We start from the raw sequence: 18,668 nt of genomic DNA, 5'->3' as shown, positions 1-18,668 counted from the left end.
CCAGCACAATATCTTTAACATGGGAGAGCCGAAAGAGGTAATATCCTGACCTGGCAGAATACGCGCATGCCGCTTAACATATCTACAGCACATGTGCGTGTTACAGTCATGGCGGCACCTATTTATACACGATCACGGAAGTAGATGTCCTAGGCCATCACTGTCACCGGCTAGAATAGCCCTTTAATTAGACTAGTCATGCACAGAATGTCTACAGGTTTGTAAATCTTCAAGATGCATTTGGCGGTGTCTATTAACTATAGTTTGCGTCAGAAGATGCCCTCAAATTCCCACTGACGTGCAAGTAAATGACTACATATAGTAACAGAACATAAACAGGAATAGTAGGAAACAGGAAGTTCGGTTATTACATTTTCAAATTCTCTAAGGGAAATCGTACACAGCCATGACCCATTATAGGATTAAACTAACATGTTATTTACCAACTTATGTAACAGTTTACATAATGGTAAAACTTGAAGGTATGAAATTAGCACTAAAAATAAGCGGCCTACACATGTGAATGAGGCTATAGAATGGCTATCCTCGCTAATGGTTCTTCCATAGGACAGTTTCATATAAAGGTTCTTGCGAACGGAAAATGTTGTGAGCGGAAAAGGTTACTGTAAGCGCGTGAGGAGAGGGGAGAGGTACACTTCTTCAGGGTATTAAGCTAACATTATGCTGTGGAGAATATTATGGTATACAAAAGAGGTATGTAAGATAATATCGTTCCCTATATTTCCCCACAGACTGATTGCCCAGAGTGTATAATTCTGAAATCTGATAAGGTGAACTGTTTAAAACGTGTAGATGATTAATATTCAACCACAGCATACATATGCATATTATTTTTCTAATTTCAAGTATATGTATATGCGTAAAAAATATCATAACTTTCGGTGTGTCATATTTCAAATAATAAAATATGATTTGTCAACTATCACAATGTCGTCGCTGCTCTGTTTTTGTTCTCTATTCTCGTTTGTATTGCCAAGCATCTAACACCAAAAAACTTTACCACTGCATATTAATTCCTGATCTGTCTATCAAAATTGCGCAGATAAAAGCGTTTGTATACACCATGGAACAAATCACTCAGACAAAAGACTTGCAAATGGGGCATAAGCATCAAGGGAAAGACATTAAAACTCTGTGTGAAAGTACGTTTTATAAATTCTTGATATTTTTCCCGGAATTTATTTATTTGATTGGCGTCTTGCTAATTATTTCACTTATACTACCGCAGTCAGCATTATGCTGAAAGCAAATCAGGCAGAGCAGAAACCCATTTTTCACGGAATAAATTTAATACAGTCATATATGATATGTCATATGTGACCATCTACTTGGGATCCATGGTTATGTCATTCCTTATTATTGTGTAGAGACACATGTATGATAATGGTATAGGCTATATATCCCACTCGGCAAATATTCTTTCATATATGTCAACATACACGCATTTGATTCACCCGTCAGCTCAACGGTATATAAGCCACTGATTCCGTGTCTTGTGTCGCCAGGTTAACCTGACACACCCTTTTCATATAGGCCCTATACGTATTTGTTCACACACGCATATCAGTGAACATTTAGATGTACATAGACTAGAGCATGGAGAGTAAACCCAGAGCAGCGACGACAATGTGATAGCTGGTGAATGGAAACTACATGTATACCCGGTGAAATACAACCTGTTGTCATGTTTAACTCATATAAGGTTTTAGGGGCCTCGGTGGCTCAGTTGGTTAGCGCGCTAGCGCAGCGTAATGACCCAGGAGTCTCTCACCAATTCGGTCGCTGTGAGTTCGTCCAGCTCATGCTGGCTTCCTCTCCGGCCGTACGTGGGAAGGTCTGACAGCAACCTGCGGATGGTCGTGGGTTTCCTCCGGGATGTGCCCGGTTTCCACCAACCATAATTCTGGCCGCCGTCGTATAAGTGAAATATTCATGAGAACGGCGTAAAACACCAATCAAATAAATAAATAAATATAAGGTTTTATTCTAACTTTCCATGTAATTGCTCAAATACTAGCAACTTGTCCCAATAATGTCTTAAGCAGAATTAGGTATAACTGTCACTTACAGACGTTGGTATAATACAAAATCTCAGCATTACCACCGCAAACATCAGAAACTTGCTTTACGTACGTACAACTGTTGAGCACGACGTTAAACCCCAAGCACTGACTCACTCACGTACGTACATGTATGGTAGGCCAGGCTAACCACACTTCAATGTTTACCTGCATGAGGGAAAGTGAGGGTCGGAGAGATTGGGCATTTCTGGATATTTATGTGATTACAGAAATAAACGATGAGGATTCCTTGTACAGTCGCAATGCGTGGCCGTTGCAATTATGTTATACTATACGTGACCACGTATACGTCATGAAGTATATATATATTTCACTTCACAGGTAAAAATGTGACCAGGTGTAGCACTTAGAACAATGTATGTACGTCACATGATTGTATACCTTACCGGCAACGGGTGACCATTATCAAAATCACATATATTTCTTTTCGTATGTAAGGTCTATGTGAAGGCTTTGGTTTCCACACTACATAAACGCTATACACCCAGTAAAGCGCCTTTCAATGGGTATAAATTTTATGTTACAACATGTCCAAGATGTTGCTAACTGGTTAACATTTGACACGGGACATAACGTTATGAATACAGTCCGTGTCGTTGAAGGGTCAGATCGTCCAGTAGTCCTATGTCATCTCAACACCTGACAGGAAGATTGCACCATCTCATGTAAAGTAGATATCTTCCCTCTAGGAAGTATAGGGTATATACGCCTGCACACCAGGAAACACTATCTCATTAGTGTATATCTTTATTTCAACAGTTGACGATATCAGCACAGCTTATCTCTCCAGATATTGAATAAATATTCATGAGCAGTGCAGATGGCAACGGGAGAATCGGGAATTCGTGGGAAAACCCCGTAAAACCAAACATCCGACTGCTGATTTCTGATTCCGAACATAGACCTTAGATTTAAATCATACATCTCTTCTTGATTTCTGAGTCTGAACATAGACCTTAGATTTGAGTCATACATCCTCTTCTTGATTTCTGAGTTTGAACATAGACTTTAGATTTAAATCATACATCCTATTCTTGATTCCTGAGCCTGAACATAGACCTTAGATTTGAGTCATACATCCTATTCTTGATTTCTGAGTCTGAACACAGGCCCTATATTTGAGTCACACATCCTCTTCTTGATTTCTGAGCCTGAACATAGACCTTAGATTTGAGTCATACATCCTCTTCTTGATTTCTGAGTCTGAACATAGATCTTAGATTTGAGTCACACATCCTATTCTTGATTTCTGAGTCTGAACACAGGCCTTAGATTTAAGGCATACATCCTATTCTTGATTTCTGAGTCTGAACACAGGCCTTAGATTTGAGTCATACATCCTATTCTTGATTTCTGAGTCTGAACATAGACCTTAGATTTGAGTCATACATCCTATTCTTGATTTCTGAGTCCGAACACAGACCTTAGATTTGAGTCATACATCCTCTTCTTGATTTTTGAGTCTGAACATAGATCTTAGATTTGAGTCATACATCCTATTCTTGATTTCTGAGTCTGAACACAGGCCTTAGATTTAAGGCATACATCCTCTTCTTGATTTCTGAGTCTGAACACAGGCCTTAGATTTGAGTCATACATCCTATTCTTGATTTCTGAGCCTGAACATAGACCTTAGATTTGAGTCATACATCCTATTCTTGATTTCTGAGTCCGAACACAGACCTTAGATTTGAGTCATACATCCTCTTCTTGATTTTTGAGTCTGAACATAGATCTTAGATTTGAGTCATACATCCTATTCTTGATTTCTGAGTCTGAACACAGGCCTTAGATTTAAGGCATACATCCTCTTCTTGATTTCTGAGTTTGAACACAGGCCTTTAGATTTGAGTCACACATCCTATTCTTGATTTCTGAGCCTGAACACAGGCCTTAGATTTGAGTCACACATCCTCTTCTTGATTTCTGAGTCTGAACACAGGCCTTAGATTTGAGTCACACATCCTCTTCTTGATTTCTGAGTCTGAACACAGACCTTAGATTTAAGGCATACATCCTATTCTTGATTTCTGACTCTGAACACAGACCTTAGATTTGAGTCATACATCCTATTATTGAATTCTGAGTTTGAACATAGACCTTAGATTTAAGTCATGCATCCTCTTCTTGATTTATGAGTCACCCTCGTCTTGATTTATGAGTCTGAACATAGCATTTGGGTTTAAGTAATACATCCAGTTTCTGGTGTATGAGTTTGAGCACCGAAAGTGCCCTTCTTAGGTAAAGGTGAGTAACATTACATTGCCATTTGGATTTTAAAAAAAACTGTATATCTCTGGGCTCTTACGTTAATCCCTATATATGCATGGGTTCGCCTGATTACCCAATACCTCAGCTCTACTACACATACATGTTTTACAGGCTTTCATACACATTTAATGGTCCACATAACAAATGTTCCACATTTGGCCAGCCTCTATATGTAACAAATGGGCCCTCCATGGCAAAGAGGTATAAAATGCAGCACTCGACGCCAGTGTCACTTGACAAGGCGATCTGTAAAATATGTTTAGCAAACGGCCAACAGGGATCTTACTGAATTGAGATTTTAATCAGCCTTTCTCCAGAAAATTCAAGACGTTTTCATTTCCATGCAGCGTAGTTTGTCTTTAAATACAAAACGTGAATGATAGAGTTATAGAAACAAAGCATATTCCAACCAATCTAATTTACGAGATGCAGGACGGGATTACGTACAAAACAGCTTTTAAGGACGTCACTAGAAAAGAAGTACATTGTTCATGCCTGTAAGCTGACCGTCATCGTACACGTAAAATAATCTTGAGAAGGGCATATCAGTGAAATGAATAAATAAACAAAAGGATCAGTCTATACTTTATTCTGATATCAACCTATGTAGACATGTAACGGCTTATAGGCTTATATAGCTGAGCCATGCTGCTTGTTGCATTTATATGTGTTTGTTTGATGGGTATTTCTATGCTTCACTCGTGACTGGCCTATTCCTTTGCAGAAGTATGCTTCATGGGTAGGAGATACCCGGAAGAAATCGTGGGGTTGAGGAGGGTGGGTGGGCGCGTGTAAGCAATGGATTAGACCTTTAAACTGACTGCAATGGACTTATTCGCTATATAAAATGATGTGACGACCAAAGCCCACGAATATACATAAATCAGCCCACGAATATACATAAATCAGGGATATATAAATATAAAAGTCAATCATCCACAGATAGACTGGGCCGGTTTATCGCTGTCTGTACTGTAGGCATGTAGCCGTCTACTCTAACCCTCAATGTTCTAACGCTCCCAGCGCAGCTGAACCGTGAACGTACATACATGACATTTTACGGTATGCATGTATGTTGAGATATATCGAGGCATATAAAGGATATTACTACCGTTGTGACTGGTACACAAGAATATCGATAAATTAGTTCGAGCACCCATACTATTGCGTAGGCTTATTTAGACTATACTATACGCAGGTAAAGCCCAGTGAATATTACTGAGTGTATACAGCCGACGATTAGAAAGACGAATATATCCACAAATAGTGAATTCCATTGGCTGACTTCACGTGAGTGGGGAAACGGAGACTCAGGAGGTGTCTTGATCACTCTCAGGGGACATTGTAGCCACATCACAGGTGTAGTGAAACAGGATAAGTATATACATATATATAAGTATCTACCTGTATACACTTACCTGTACATATTACATCCCATAATCCCAAGTAGAGGAGAATCAGAGAAACGGTGATTCTCCCCATTTGTGACGTTAAAAGCTCCCTGTTTGATGAAAGTCACTATGTAACCAGGTAAACCCGTATTCAGTCACCTGTGGGTAAAATAAATGTAGAGGGACGAACCATCCGTCGTCACATATTACTGTTTTGTTCCGTGTACCGTCAACGTACAGCTCTCGACCAGTTTCGCGTCACACTAACTGCCGGCTGAGCCGTGAAGCGCTGAAGTAAGGGTCATTTCCTCTTTGCACCTTCCTAGGATATAGATAGACCTGTATCTACGACAGGTAAGCCCCCTGTTGGGTTAGTCATTCGGGTACAGGCCTACTTCTTCATTTACCAGTCAGTCACATGCTCTATGGCTTGTACGCAACCATCCTGTTCGCTCAACCCGTACCGCTTTTGTTAGGGATAGACATCAAAGTAGGTCACCTGGCTGTGGTCTACGAGAGCCGCACAGGTAAATAAACCAGACGTGCGTGCAGTGGGATTTCAATCAGGTTCGTGATTTACCATTACGCTGTAAGCGCTTGAAAGTCGTGCTTGTCTTTGCCGACATTAAAACGAGTTGGGATATTTATGTTTTTTGGAGCCTTAATAATTTGAAAATTGTCTTATTTTTTTCAGCTGTCTATGATCAGATATTTTTGGGGCATGTTAGTCTCACAGACATGCGCCTATATTTATACGAATCGTCTTAGATAACGTATATAAACATGCATTGTCTGCGATATAACATATCATGTCTCTAATATGATGTAAGCATAAGGAGGCTACATACTTCTGTCATTTGTAATATAATGATGGCTGTCGTCAGGAGAGAGTCCCTGTGTCAAGCGGGTGGTCAGGGCTTTGAATTCACAGCCAGAAGGCCTTAACGATGAACTGTAACGCTTTCGAATTTCCCCCAAATTGTTTTATTTTGTAGTACAATTTGTGAAAATAATTGATGAAGTTTTTTCTGTATAAATCTATTTAATTATTCAACGTCTTACGTTGAATACGGGAAAATGTAGGCCTACATCGCTTTTCTCCCTTTGTTTACATACGACCTCATAACGCTATTGGTGATGACCGATGTTTACACATACATCTACGTATAGCAGTTTTTTGACCTTCATTAAACCAGAAAAGACCACTTTGACGTCACCACGCTCAAACCGCCATGACATGTGAAGCAAATTATCTACTGTCCAGATGTGCGAATTATTTATTGCCAAACACAAAGTTACAAATTCCGTACACGTTTACAAAATAACAGAAAAATGCAACACAGTCATCCCCATGTATTTACCCTGATAACTTCCATCGTTAAAAAAACTTTTGCAGTTCACTTTAAAAATCGGCAATCTTTATACTTTGGTATAGTCTGGTGCTCATTATTACTGAATAGGCTAAACACTGATTCAGTATATTGTGACATGTCGCGGCGTCATGTTTGGTGCCTTTCCCATGTCATTCCATTGAGGCAGCATTCTGAATCTAGGTGTCATCTGGGTGACTAGGAATCATCTGGGTGACAAGCAGACACCGTCAAAATGTTTTAGGAATACTTTTGAAGGCCACATTGATTTTCAAACAAATAACCTAATCTATATGATATAACACAGAAAAACAACAACTGTCTCAACGTTACATGTAACAAATGTATGTATTCCTCCAGCCGTTTAAACACTGAATTTTATTTCGAATCAAACATACCTCACATGACTTTCATTGCAGACTTTGGAAGTAACCAATTCGAATATATGCATATGTCATTCTAACGAGATTAAAATTGTTTACTTTATTTTTATTTGGGGGGAGGGGAGGGGTATATAAAGTGATAGTTCCTCCCTGGAACGCCATGCCACGCCAGACACGGCGCACTATATACTCAGTCCTCGTAAAAGTGATCAAAGTGACTATGGCGTTAAAATAATAATCTAATCAATAATACCGATAATGATTAGTATTAAACACAGCTGGGATAATCTTATATTGAGATTTACACACATGGAAGCCTCCATTTTCTTAACAATGTCATGTTTTCTATAAAACAAAGGTGGAATAAAATAGATCAGTGTAATGTTTGTATTAGAGTTTCCTTCCCTGACCTACATGTATTTTACATACAAGTATATGTGCTTATACTAAAAAGGTTTTCCGTAAGATGAGTTAACATTCAATAATCCCATGCTTATTTACTGTTCAAACGTTAGCTTGCGTGGATAATCTTGACTCGATGAATCTGAACGTGCGATGTCCCACGTATGAGATGATGGAAAAGTGGTAGAAAGGTTTTCAGAAGTCCACGTTAGTTTGAATGTAGAGTTTGTCCATTTAAACCACCTAAATACATGTATTGGGCCATGAGTGTTAGGTCTCGGGGCTAGAGGACAGTTTCGTGGAGATTATTTCTTAAGCACATAATATTTGCGAACACAGATATTTTTAACAGAGTATATTCCTAATACAGTAAATATATCACAACACTAAAAATAAACAAGAATCTCTCGTATTCGTAGTTTATATATAGTGTGTTAATCCAAGGCAATTTAAACATAACTTTACCCCCCCCCCCCCCACATGACGTCCAACCAACTCATTGCACAACATTATAAAGCATTACTTGTTCGCGTAGAAAAAGACATCTTACACCAAACATGCTTACAGAAGTCTTGATATAATATACAAAGATCAAAAAATAAAACGCATCACGAGTGGGTCTCTGGTTCCCGACTAAGGAACGCAATAATGTACTTGTTCAATGACTGGTCATTTTTTTTCTAAAATGGATCTTATTTCAAATATGGTAAAATTTTATTACAAAAGTAGTCAACAGAATTTTTTCAAAATTGGTCAGCTTGTATTTCAAAACTAAATTTTTAACTGACATGTGTCATTTTAATTCAAAAATAGTCCATGCACCGATCTAACAAAAGATCCATCAGGCCAGGTGGGGATGTCCACCTCTTCTATCTGTATTATTTTAGAAAAATACCTATACGATAATTAAAAAAAAAATTAATTTAATGAAACTTATTACTTTCACTAAATTAGTTACCAATAAATATGCATGAGATAAACTATAGTTGTGATACGTCAGAAATCGAAATGTTTCAAGGGAGCATTCACCGAGGCACACTGATCTATGTTTTATTCCAGCAGCCAACAGAAAAAAAAAGCAACGCAAGAAAGTCACATAAACTTACACAATCTAATTTATAATAATAAAATAAAATATTCAAATGTGATTAGCAAATACAGCTAAGTATAACTAACTACACCACTACACAAGTATATACATTATGTTTAGTGTGAATGATTTGAGTTCAATTTTACACCAAAGTCCCAAATAGATCTCATAGCCGAGTACTGCTACCAAACAGTTTAAGCACAATCTGCCTGTTTGAATATCTCGTAAGCCGAAATAATTTAAGACCTTCCTACGTTCAAATTAAAACGCTAATGAGTTTAGCTTCAATTACGTTCTCTTGACGGCCACGAGATCTCGCGGCAACCGGACGTAGTTGCTGGTTTCACCATGGCGCGTGTCAAGTGGAGGAGCGCCCTCTGGCAACCGGAAGTGATATCTTTGGAGCAAGGATGTTAGGAAAATAAAAATCTCCAATTTGGCCAAAGCTTCCCCTGGGCATACTCGAGTTCCTGTAGGGAAAAAGAAAACCCTGAGTGCCGGCCGGAATAATCCTTTCGAAAAACCCACAAAATACGTTCAATGCTTGAAGTCGTTTGGAATTTGAAGCTGCGACGTCATATATGTAATATTTTCGCATTATATATATACGACAGCTGTTAGGTTCATAGGTTGAGGAAGCATCGCCCTTCTCCAGTCATTTGATTCACCTTCTGGCTTAAAACTGTAGCCAAAGCAACCAGAGCTAGATTCGAACCCGGGACCTCATTGGTCAAGGGTATAAGAGTAGGAACGAACCATTTCAGACAGTGAGGGTCAGATGCACGAGTTTTTCAGCTATACAAGAGTTTTTCAGCTATACACTGGTGATCAGGTTTATGGCTGGAGGAAACCAGAGTGCCCAGACAAACACTTAACCAGAACAAGGGTGGAGGAAACCGGATGCCAAGAGAAACACTACACCAGAATAAGGGTGTAGGAAACCGGAGTGCCCAGACAAACACTACACCAGAACAAGGGTGGAGGAAACCAGAGTGCCCAGACAAACACTAAACCAGAACCAGGGTGGAGGAAACCGGAGTGCCCAGGCAAACACTACACCAGAACAAGGGTTGAGGAAACCGGAGTGTCCAGACAAACACTACACCAGAACAAGGGTGGAGGAAACTGGAGTGCCCGGACAAACACTACACCAGAACAAGGGTGGAGGAAACTGGAGTGTCCGGACAAACACTACACCAGAACAAGCGTGGAGGAAACCGGAGTGCTTAAACAAACACTACACCAGAACAAGGGTGGAAGAGACTCATCCACCAAATATATTCCTTGAATCTTGTTCCCAAGTACTTTCTAGGTGCATTGCAGTTTGCAAACCAAAATGTACAAGGGTTGACCATCATCTGCTAAGGCAACCATATTTGTTTAATAGTTGTTCAACGGCAGACTCGAGATTTTTTTCGCTTATACTATGGCGGTCAGTATCATGGTTGGAGAAAATCCCCCCATGTCCCCGGGGAGTGCCCGGAGGTAACCACCAATCTTTGGCAAGCTACTTACAATCATTTTCACATGATGTAGAAATCGTCACACGAGCGTCATCGACAGTTCATTGTCCCCAAAGGCACACAATGTTTACTTATGTTCATAGTAAGATATATATACCTGCACTAAATGGCAGAAATGCCTCAGGTCTGTGGAATGAGCCATCCTCGTCCAGAAAATGCCCGGGGTAAAATTCAAATGGGTGTTTCCATGTTTTAGGGTCCCGATCGATGGAAAAGAGGTTAGGAGTGACAACAGTATTGGCGGGAATTGTGTAACCTTCAACTTTGACCTCCTCGGTTGTACAATGAGGGATGGCTGGAATGAAAGAGTTGAGTGAACAGCTAAATGGATGACTGATTGTTGTGAATGACCTATGACTCCTTTTTATATGTATTCCACACAAGGCATGCGCTGCTTCCCGTGCTAGCTTCACCTCACTGTCACCAGTAAACGTGTCTGACCTTTTCACTACGTGCGAAACATTTGGTCTTGTTTAATGTTAGTACATCACTAGTGGTTCTTGGGAGGACGTTCAGAAATGAGACGTTTTAAATGATCGATGAAACCATGTGAGTAACCTGGTTGAGACGAAATGTATATAATCCGTATGAAGCTATAACAGAAAGAAAGGCTATAGAAAACGTTGTTCTTTTTTCCTGTCATTGTTTTCTGGTGGATCAGCTAACCTTGGCGTTGAATATAATTCCTGTCCCTGGATTACTAGTGGTAGCAGTGGTAGATGTAACCGGGGAGTATGCTTGCTCTATTACTCTTCCCCTGCATGCCTGGCTTCTCTTTGCCAGTGAGCTTTTAGTCTCCAAGCCACTATCGGTTGTACTTTACCTCTATACATCAAGCCGCATCACTTTGGGCTGCAAATGCCCTTAGATGACAACAGGTATATTTACGCTCCTCTTCGATATGGTGACTATTTCGGTTTTTTATACTCACCCAAAGGCGCAGGGGACGAATATCGCAGGACCTCGAGGATTGTGGCTTCTGAAAGACAAAATGTCTGGAATTACTGCAATGAACCACATCACTCAAACCCATCATTCGCTCCCTTTTCCTAACATCCAAAGTCATTCCTCAAACACAGGAAATGTGATCTGCCCTTGTATATTGACCTAACATTACAACGTTGCTTTTCAAATGTAAACCAAAATGAGAAAATCAGTTGCTCCTTTAGCCTCGTTAATATTAGTTACTTATGTAACTGAGTCATACTGGATATTTGCTTCACGCGAAGAATATTGTTTTAGAGATCTCTGCACCCTGAAACTGAAAAACCAAGAGAATTTATCTATTTCCATGAGAACGAGTGGTTGTAGGGTAGTTATAGGGTAGGGACTTGCGGTTGTTAACGGTGCATGACGTCCTTCGTTTACTTGGTAGAGTTCATTTTTTAAATACGCATGTGTCGGTCATTTTCTTAACATGTCTTAACCTGTGTAAGGCATTTTTGACCGATCGCTGGCCTTTGGCGGGCGAGCAGATCCTATGACGTCATCGATCTCGTTCTCAACTCTCTTGTAAACTTCCGGATTGGCCACGAGCAGTACCAAAGTCCACACCAACTGGAAAGTCGGAGAGGCACTTCCTCCAATAAACAAATCTCCTACAAACCACTCCATTTGCTTGCCTGCAACACACCAAGACATATTCATTGAAGTGTATATCATTTTTTTTTATTTATTTTATTTATCTGATTGGTGTTTTACGCCGTACTCAAGAATATTTCACTTATACGACGGCGGCCAGCATTATGGTGGGTGGAAACCGGGCACAGCCCGGGGGAAACCAACGACCATCCGCAGGCTGCTGTATATTAGTTAAAAGGAGTGTTTAATTAATCTGCCGTTGGTAATTGTATATGTCCAGGTATTCACAATCACTGATCAAAAGCCCCATTATCTGCTTTAATTTAGTTATTTATTTGATTATTGCTCTACGCTATACTGGATTTTTCACTTATATGGCCGTCAGTTTTATGTATGGAGAATATCGGAACGCAAAACGTAAATCGGTGACCTTTGGCAAGTTTCTGGCAAGCTTTTCCACGTGTGACGTACAGAAATTCCTGCATGCCCACCATAATGGTGGAAGTCAAGTGATTTTCAACGAAGGTTAGACCGTACACAGGGTGATTATCACCAAGGCATGAGGTGAAAGTAGAGGAATCTACAAATTCCACAAGCGCTTCTAACCATTAGACCAGAACCACTTTCCTGGCAGCAACCTGCCGGTGGTCGTGGGTTTCCCAAGGCCTCTGCCCGGCTCCCTCCCACTATAATGCCGCCGCCGTCGCACAGGTGAAATATTCTTGAGTATTGCGTAAAACACCAAACAAATAAATAAATCGAATAACTAAATCGTCCAACAAAATGACAGATTTATCGATACTTGCATAAGAGTTTTTGCCTTACATAAACGTTCCGCATTTATGCAGTTCTGAATCCTCATTGACTTACGGGAAAAGGACGAGTCTTTGTCACCATTTACTTCCGCCCTGTGCATTTCCAGGAGAAACGCGTCAATGATGTCACAAGCCTCGTTCTCGGGCTTGAAGCGTTTTACGTGCTCGTCGATTTCGTCTCGGATTACACCTGAAGAGGGAAATCAACCCATTCATTTACTTCAAGTTTTGTTTACAATGTACACCTCGTTTCATCAGTACAACATTTACCCTCCATGATATATCCTACATACAGTTAAGCTGCAATAACGTGGAGACGAATCTCATATTTACAATAACATGAAATAATGACACAAATTACCACACAAATAAGACACATACCATACACATTAAAACATTAATTTTATTTCGGAAGTATGAAAATGTTACATTTTCTCAGATAATATCGGTGCTACTGAATGTATGATTTTATTTCATCAGTCGTTTCCCACAGGAATTGCTTTGCCAAACATTCACAGAGGGTAATTTGAGTACTTTTATTCACAGTTGAAAGTCGGTATGCCAAAAAATTTAGAATGATTAACGATAATATTAAACTACCGAGAAACAATCCCTGCCGGACAAAACAAAAGAAAAAAATCCACCGACCTGAGAAATTTACTAAACTAAGAAAATTACGTGAAACAAGGCCCATTCATCTTTGGACAACGGGTGCCATGAACACTTTTGGTTTCGAACCTGTTATACTTTAGTTGGTATGTTTTGACCAGCCTTTTTTTGTTCAGCTTACCTATGAAGTTATCGGCCATCACAAAGACGGCTTTCAGCATGTCCCTGTACTTGGGTAAGAATCTCAGCATGGGTAGATGTTGAAGGAGATCCGCCGTTAATACCACGCTTCCGTCTGCTGGCACCGTGCCAAGTAACTTCAAGAATCGAGGGTCGTCGTACTCAAACCTGGAATCAAAAGGCGAAAACCAATGGCAGTGAGGTTGTGAGCTCGAATCTAGCTGACTCACGCTCGGCTGTGACATTACGTCAAGATGTCGCTGACTTCTTACAGTTAAGTAATTGGTTGCACAAGCACCTTGTTTCCTTAAGATAGGGAATTACATAAAATATTATGCTATATGCTTATGCATACCTAAATCCGAAGCATATGTTGGATAAGGTGTTAGCCACGGCCTTGGAAATAACCCCATGAGGGTCAAACGGCTTTTCCTTCAGCTCGTCAAAAACGTGGAACATCACCTGAAGAAAAATCAGCCAACAAACCACTTTTTACATCTTTAATAATACTCAGAAGTAATTGGTTGCACAAGCACCATGTTTCCATAATATTTTTTCAAGAACTACTGATGAAAACCCGTGAGAAGACAATCGTACAAAAGAATTTAAAGGGATTTCTTGAACTGTCAAAAAGCTGACGTTTCCGTGTGTCTGCATGATAACGTGATTAGTAATAAGGGATATGGGTCGGACAAGGGTCAGTGTGGGAGGCGGTCGCAACTTGCGTCTGGCGTTACGCCCTTAGGTCCGTTCCATTCGCTCTTTGGAGGACACTGGAGGAGGTAGTGACCACTGGGCACTGGAGGAGACCAGTGACGCCACTGTCGCCACCGATCCTGGCGTCGGCCGAGTCGGTGGCGTGTATTGTAGCATCTTAACTCACGCTACTAGACGCGACTTCCGGAACATTGGGACACCACACTGTGTCCTCCGGTGGCCGCTGAATCTGCCTCGGGTCAGATGGATGAATTGAACGCACCCCATGACAACACAAAGCCCAGACATACGCACATTACTATAATAAATATGTCCTTCAAGTCGTCGCAACATTACTTTGTGAAATGTGGCCGGTATACAAACTAGCTATGGCGACATTGTGTCAACGTTACCATGGTGACGCATATGTTGTCAGGATCAAGCTGCAACTACTATGCACAACGACATCGGCGTCAATATAATGATCCACCCAGGACGTTGTACTCACCTCCGCTTCACGCCACCCTGTACGCTGTACTCACCTCGGCTTCACTCCACCTAGTAGCCTACCTTGTACTCACCTCGGCTTCACTCCCCCCAGTACGCTGTACTCAACTGTACTTCACTCGACTCAGTGCCTTGTACTCACCTCGGCTTCACTGTACCTAGTACATTGTACTCATCTCTACTTCATCCCACCCAGTATCTTGGACTCACCTAGGCTTCACTCCACCCAGTACCTTATACTCACCTCGGCTTCGCTCCACCCAGTACGCTATACTCGCCTCGGCTTCACGTCATCCAGTGTGTTGTACTCACCTCGATTTCCTCAAATATTTTCCTCTCCAGATCAATCTTCCCAAGCCGGCCGACTTCTCGTAGACAATTGTAGACAAACTTCCGCTGTTCCACCATGCGGCGCCCAACCCTCAGCTGAGACACACCGTTTATACCGGTTACAGTGTTATTAATGTAGAGCGGAGGGCGGTTGGCAAAGATTTGGGACTTCTTCACCAAACAATCTAAAACGCAAAAGTCAGTCAGTTATTTTATGTTGTGATTGCTGTTGTAATATAACCACAGCATTCGACCGCTATATATATAGAGGTATTAGATAGAATGTCCGTGGTTCAAACAAGAATATTTTATGCGAGGGCATAAAATAGGAAGGTTTGATATCGTATTTAGATGTCAAATGTGGAAAGCTCGTCAGTAAACAGCCAAACGTCGGTGGACTCTGGTTTCTTCTACCTACCGATATTTTATAAGTGAAAAATTCAATAAGCGAACAAATCTCGATTGGCTGTTTGTAAAGTCTTGCGTTCGTTTTTCCATTTTACTTCCACCCATAAGGGGTATATGTATGTATGTGTTACATGTGGGAAAGTTCGTCAGCAATTTGCCAAAGGTCGGTGGTTTACCCCAGGCACCCCAGTTTCATCCAAGAGCTCAATTTGCGTATGCGATCTTATTCCTCAGGGAACCAACTGGTTGCGACGTGTACAATGTACAATGCCATTCAAAGGAAATTTAAAACCTTCATTTTCGGTAAATTGAATTTTTAAATCACTGATCAGCTCTAAAATCGTATTTTAAAGTTTGACTGAACAAAACTAGCTATGTGGAGTCCATTGCGAGCGCTGGATTCGAACACGGGAACTTCTTGGTCAAAGCTCTGATAGTCACGGCGAGCCACGTTTTTTTGTTTTTTTTTAATATATTTATTCACCAGAGTTCAGGACAAAAATGATTACTGCGTCATTTACATGTTATAATGAGAAATGGACTAGCGCTATAAATTAGCCCTTACCATGGATGACTTTGTAACCGCTGAGGACGATCATCATCTTTGTCCCATAGTAAATCCGCATGACGTTCCCGTACTTCTTGGCCCACTGATAGAACAGTAGGTGAGGAGATCCATCTTGGAGGTCGCGAGTGTTACCTAGCAACGGAAGTGGCCTTGGTCCAGGTGGAAGGTTATTAGGTCCAGACAAGAAGTAGCCGATGACAAGAGCGATGAGTCCACTCACCAGAAACCAAGTGACAAAGTCCATTCTGAGAATTCTCTTTTGTACCAAAAATGAACAAAAAAAAAAGAGCAAAATCAGAACGATTCTGTATTGTATGGTGTTTGCGCCCAATAAGATCACTCTTTTTGCCATTTTTTCTTTGTGATAAGAAAAGGACAGTTAAGGTAAGTGTTAAGTTGGCTTTGCAGCGCAGCGCCTTACAGCAACCATCTCGTCAACGCTTAATGCTACTCTGGGATCGGTATGCTCAGGTCTCTGTATACTCAGTTGTCGGTATACTCAGGTGTCTGTATACTCAGTTGTTGGTATACTCTACTCTGCTGTAGTTATAGTATGGTGTCGGTATAGCCATGTACTGGTATACATGTAGTTCAATTGCCTGTATACTCAGTTGACGGTATCCTCAGTTGTCGGTATACTTAGTTGTTGATATACTCAGGCGTCGGTATATTCGGGTGTCGGTATATTTGGGTGTATGTCGGTATATCATGAATGGGGTATAACCAGGTCAGTATATCCCCTGATGTCGGCTTAATACTCAGGTGCTCGTGCTCTGATTCTATAACTGAAATGACGTGAGTTTCACACACGCTGCGTATGACCACAGTATTAATACAATGTGTATTTAATTAATTATTCATTTATTTATTTGAGTCATTGGAGTTTTACGCCATACTCAAGAATACTTCATGATGGGAGCAAACCGGGCAAAGCCTGGGGGAAACCTGTGACCATGCGCAAGTTGATGGAAGACTTTCTCATGTTTGACAGGAGAGGACGCCAGCATGGTTTAACAGAATACTTTTGGTTGGTTCGCCAGTTACGGGAAGTATGGTGTCATTCACATTTTCGTCAAGACCAATATTTCTTCCAGATGACGACCATGTTCCATAAAGTGATATTTGTAGATTGTCGGCTGATTGTACTTTACTGTGATTACATTGGCAATACATGCAAATAAATCAGTAGCTGAATATTCATAAGACATGCCGCGTGATTGAATTCAGGATGCACTAGACAGTTTTATTAGTAATAACTAATAAGATCGATCGTGTTTGAAGTTTTGTAAAACAAAATCGGGGATAGAGGCTTAATCACAGGTGGACTAGTGCCAAAATGTTACTCACATACCTGTTCCAGCTTTTCAGTCAAATACATCTCACTCCCCCATATATTAGGCTATATATTAACTTGTCTTCAGACACTTCCATGAACAAGGCGACACTATTCGCAAGAATAATCATATAGCTGTTGTTTTATAAAATACGGACAGACAGTTGCATTTCCTCATGTTATTATACTTACCATAACAATATACCACTGCAACTGAGAGGAGCATTAACACGGCGCATGCATTTATTGGCAATGTATAAGTTACAAGCAAGGTACGAGTCTTGGCTTATACACTAGCCTAGGCCTATCTCGTGCCCACCTACCTTTCGGAGAACGCACCATGCTCGTTTGAAACTTACCTTCCTAGACAGCCTGCTGTTCTGCAGCTAGTCTTCCCCAAAACCTCTGCTCATAAAGTGTCTGTGCCAGGATATTGCCACGTTCGTTCACAAATTTGCGCAATATTTCTCATGGACGTGAACTTTGCAAGAAATTACCCCGGCGGTGGTGTATTCGCTCGCTATCTGGCCAATACTGCAGGTCACGTTTGTCTAAATATAGGTCATATTGACCATAGCTGAACTAGGTCAAGTTTCAAACTGATGGTGCAACATGAGCTGTATATAGCTAGAGTAGGACACAATTCTGGGGCTTACCTGCACTGAAAGCATTTCTACAGTATTTCAGCTAGGACAGGCGAACGTACGTAGGACTGACCATATGCAAACACATCGGACTGCCTCCATTCAGACATGATTGTTGGCGGTGGCTTTAAAAATATATTTATTTATTTATTTATTTATTTGATAGGTGTTTTACGCTGTACTCAGGAGTATTTCACTTATACGACGGCGACCAGCATTATGATGGTCGGGGGAGGGGGGACCGGACAGAGCCCCGGGAAAATCCACGACCACCAGCAGGTTGTAACCAGACGTTCCCATGTACAGCCGAAGCTGAAGCTAGCATGGTCAAGGTGGGCTTGAACTCACACTTACCGCATTCCTGGGACTCTCATGGGTTATTGCGCCGCCCTGGCACGCTAACCACCTTGGCCCCTTAAAAATATATATATCCTACATATGTGCTACCTGGTCTGCAAAACGCTG

The 18,668-nt window shown here is 40.9% G+C and overlaps 2 protein-coding genes across 3 annotated transcripts in view; both read right to left on the bottom strand.

Annotated features, from left to right (window-relative positions):
* LOC135462717 (disintegrin and metalloproteinase domain-containing protein 10-like) overlaps positions 1 to 6,159 on the bottom strand; it is a 34,994-nt gene extending 28,835 nt beyond the window's left edge. For both annotated transcript variants that reach the window (XM_064739939.1, XM_064739938.1), the window contains exon 1: positions 5,792 to 6,159. In XM_064739939.1, coding sequence (XP_064596009.1) covers positions 5,792 to 5,855 — 64 coding nt within the window. In that variant the 5' untranslated portion in view covers positions 5,856 to 6,159. The remainder of the gene's footprint in view (positions 1 to 5,791) is intronic.
* A 2,331-nt stretch (positions 6,160 to 8,490) lies between these two features.
* LOC135462495 (cytochrome P450 2D15-like) lies at positions 8,491 to 18,067 on the bottom strand. Its single transcript, XM_064739722.1, has 10 exons — positions 17,919 to 18,067; positions 16,224 to 16,482; positions 15,229 to 15,435; positions 14,073 to 14,205; positions 13,719 to 13,885; positions 12,984 to 13,118; positions 11,960 to 12,154; positions 11,464 to 11,511; positions 10,630 to 10,827; positions 8,491 to 9,479 (listed from the first exon to the last, which is right to left on the bottom strand). The coding sequence occupies exons 2-10, from the start codon at positions 16,468 to 16,470 to the stop codon at positions 9,298 to 9,300; spliced, it is 1,512 nt and encodes a 503-aa protein (XP_064595792.1). The 5' UTR covers positions 16,471 to 16,482; positions 17,919 to 18,067; the 3' UTR covers positions 8,491 to 9,297.
* Positions 18,068 to 18,668: the final 601 nt, after the last annotated feature.

The sequence above is a fragment of the Liolophura sinensis genome, chromosome 2 (genome assembly GCF_032854445.1).
Source record: "Liolophura sinensis isolate JHLJ2023 chromosome 2, CUHK_Ljap_v2, whole genome shotgun sequence".
NCBI lineage: Eukaryota > Metazoa > Mollusca > Polyplacophora > Chitonida > Chitonidae > Liolophura > Liolophura sinensis.
This window is presented reverse-complemented; position numbering and strand designations above follow the sequence as displayed.

Coding starts and splice junctions, on each gene's coding strand:
- LOC135462495 (XM_064739722.1), bottom strand. CDS start 16,470: ATGGACTTTGTCACTTGGTTTCTGGTGAGTGGACTCATCGCTCTTGTC. Junction 14,206..15,228: donor ATTTGAGGAAATCGAGGTGA/GTACAACACACT, acceptor AGATGTAAAAAG/TGGTTTGTTGGCTGATTTTT. Junction 10,828..11,463: donor TTCGTCCCCTGCGCCTTTGG/GTGAGTATAAAA, acceptor CTTTCATTCCAG/CCATCCCTCATTGTACAACC.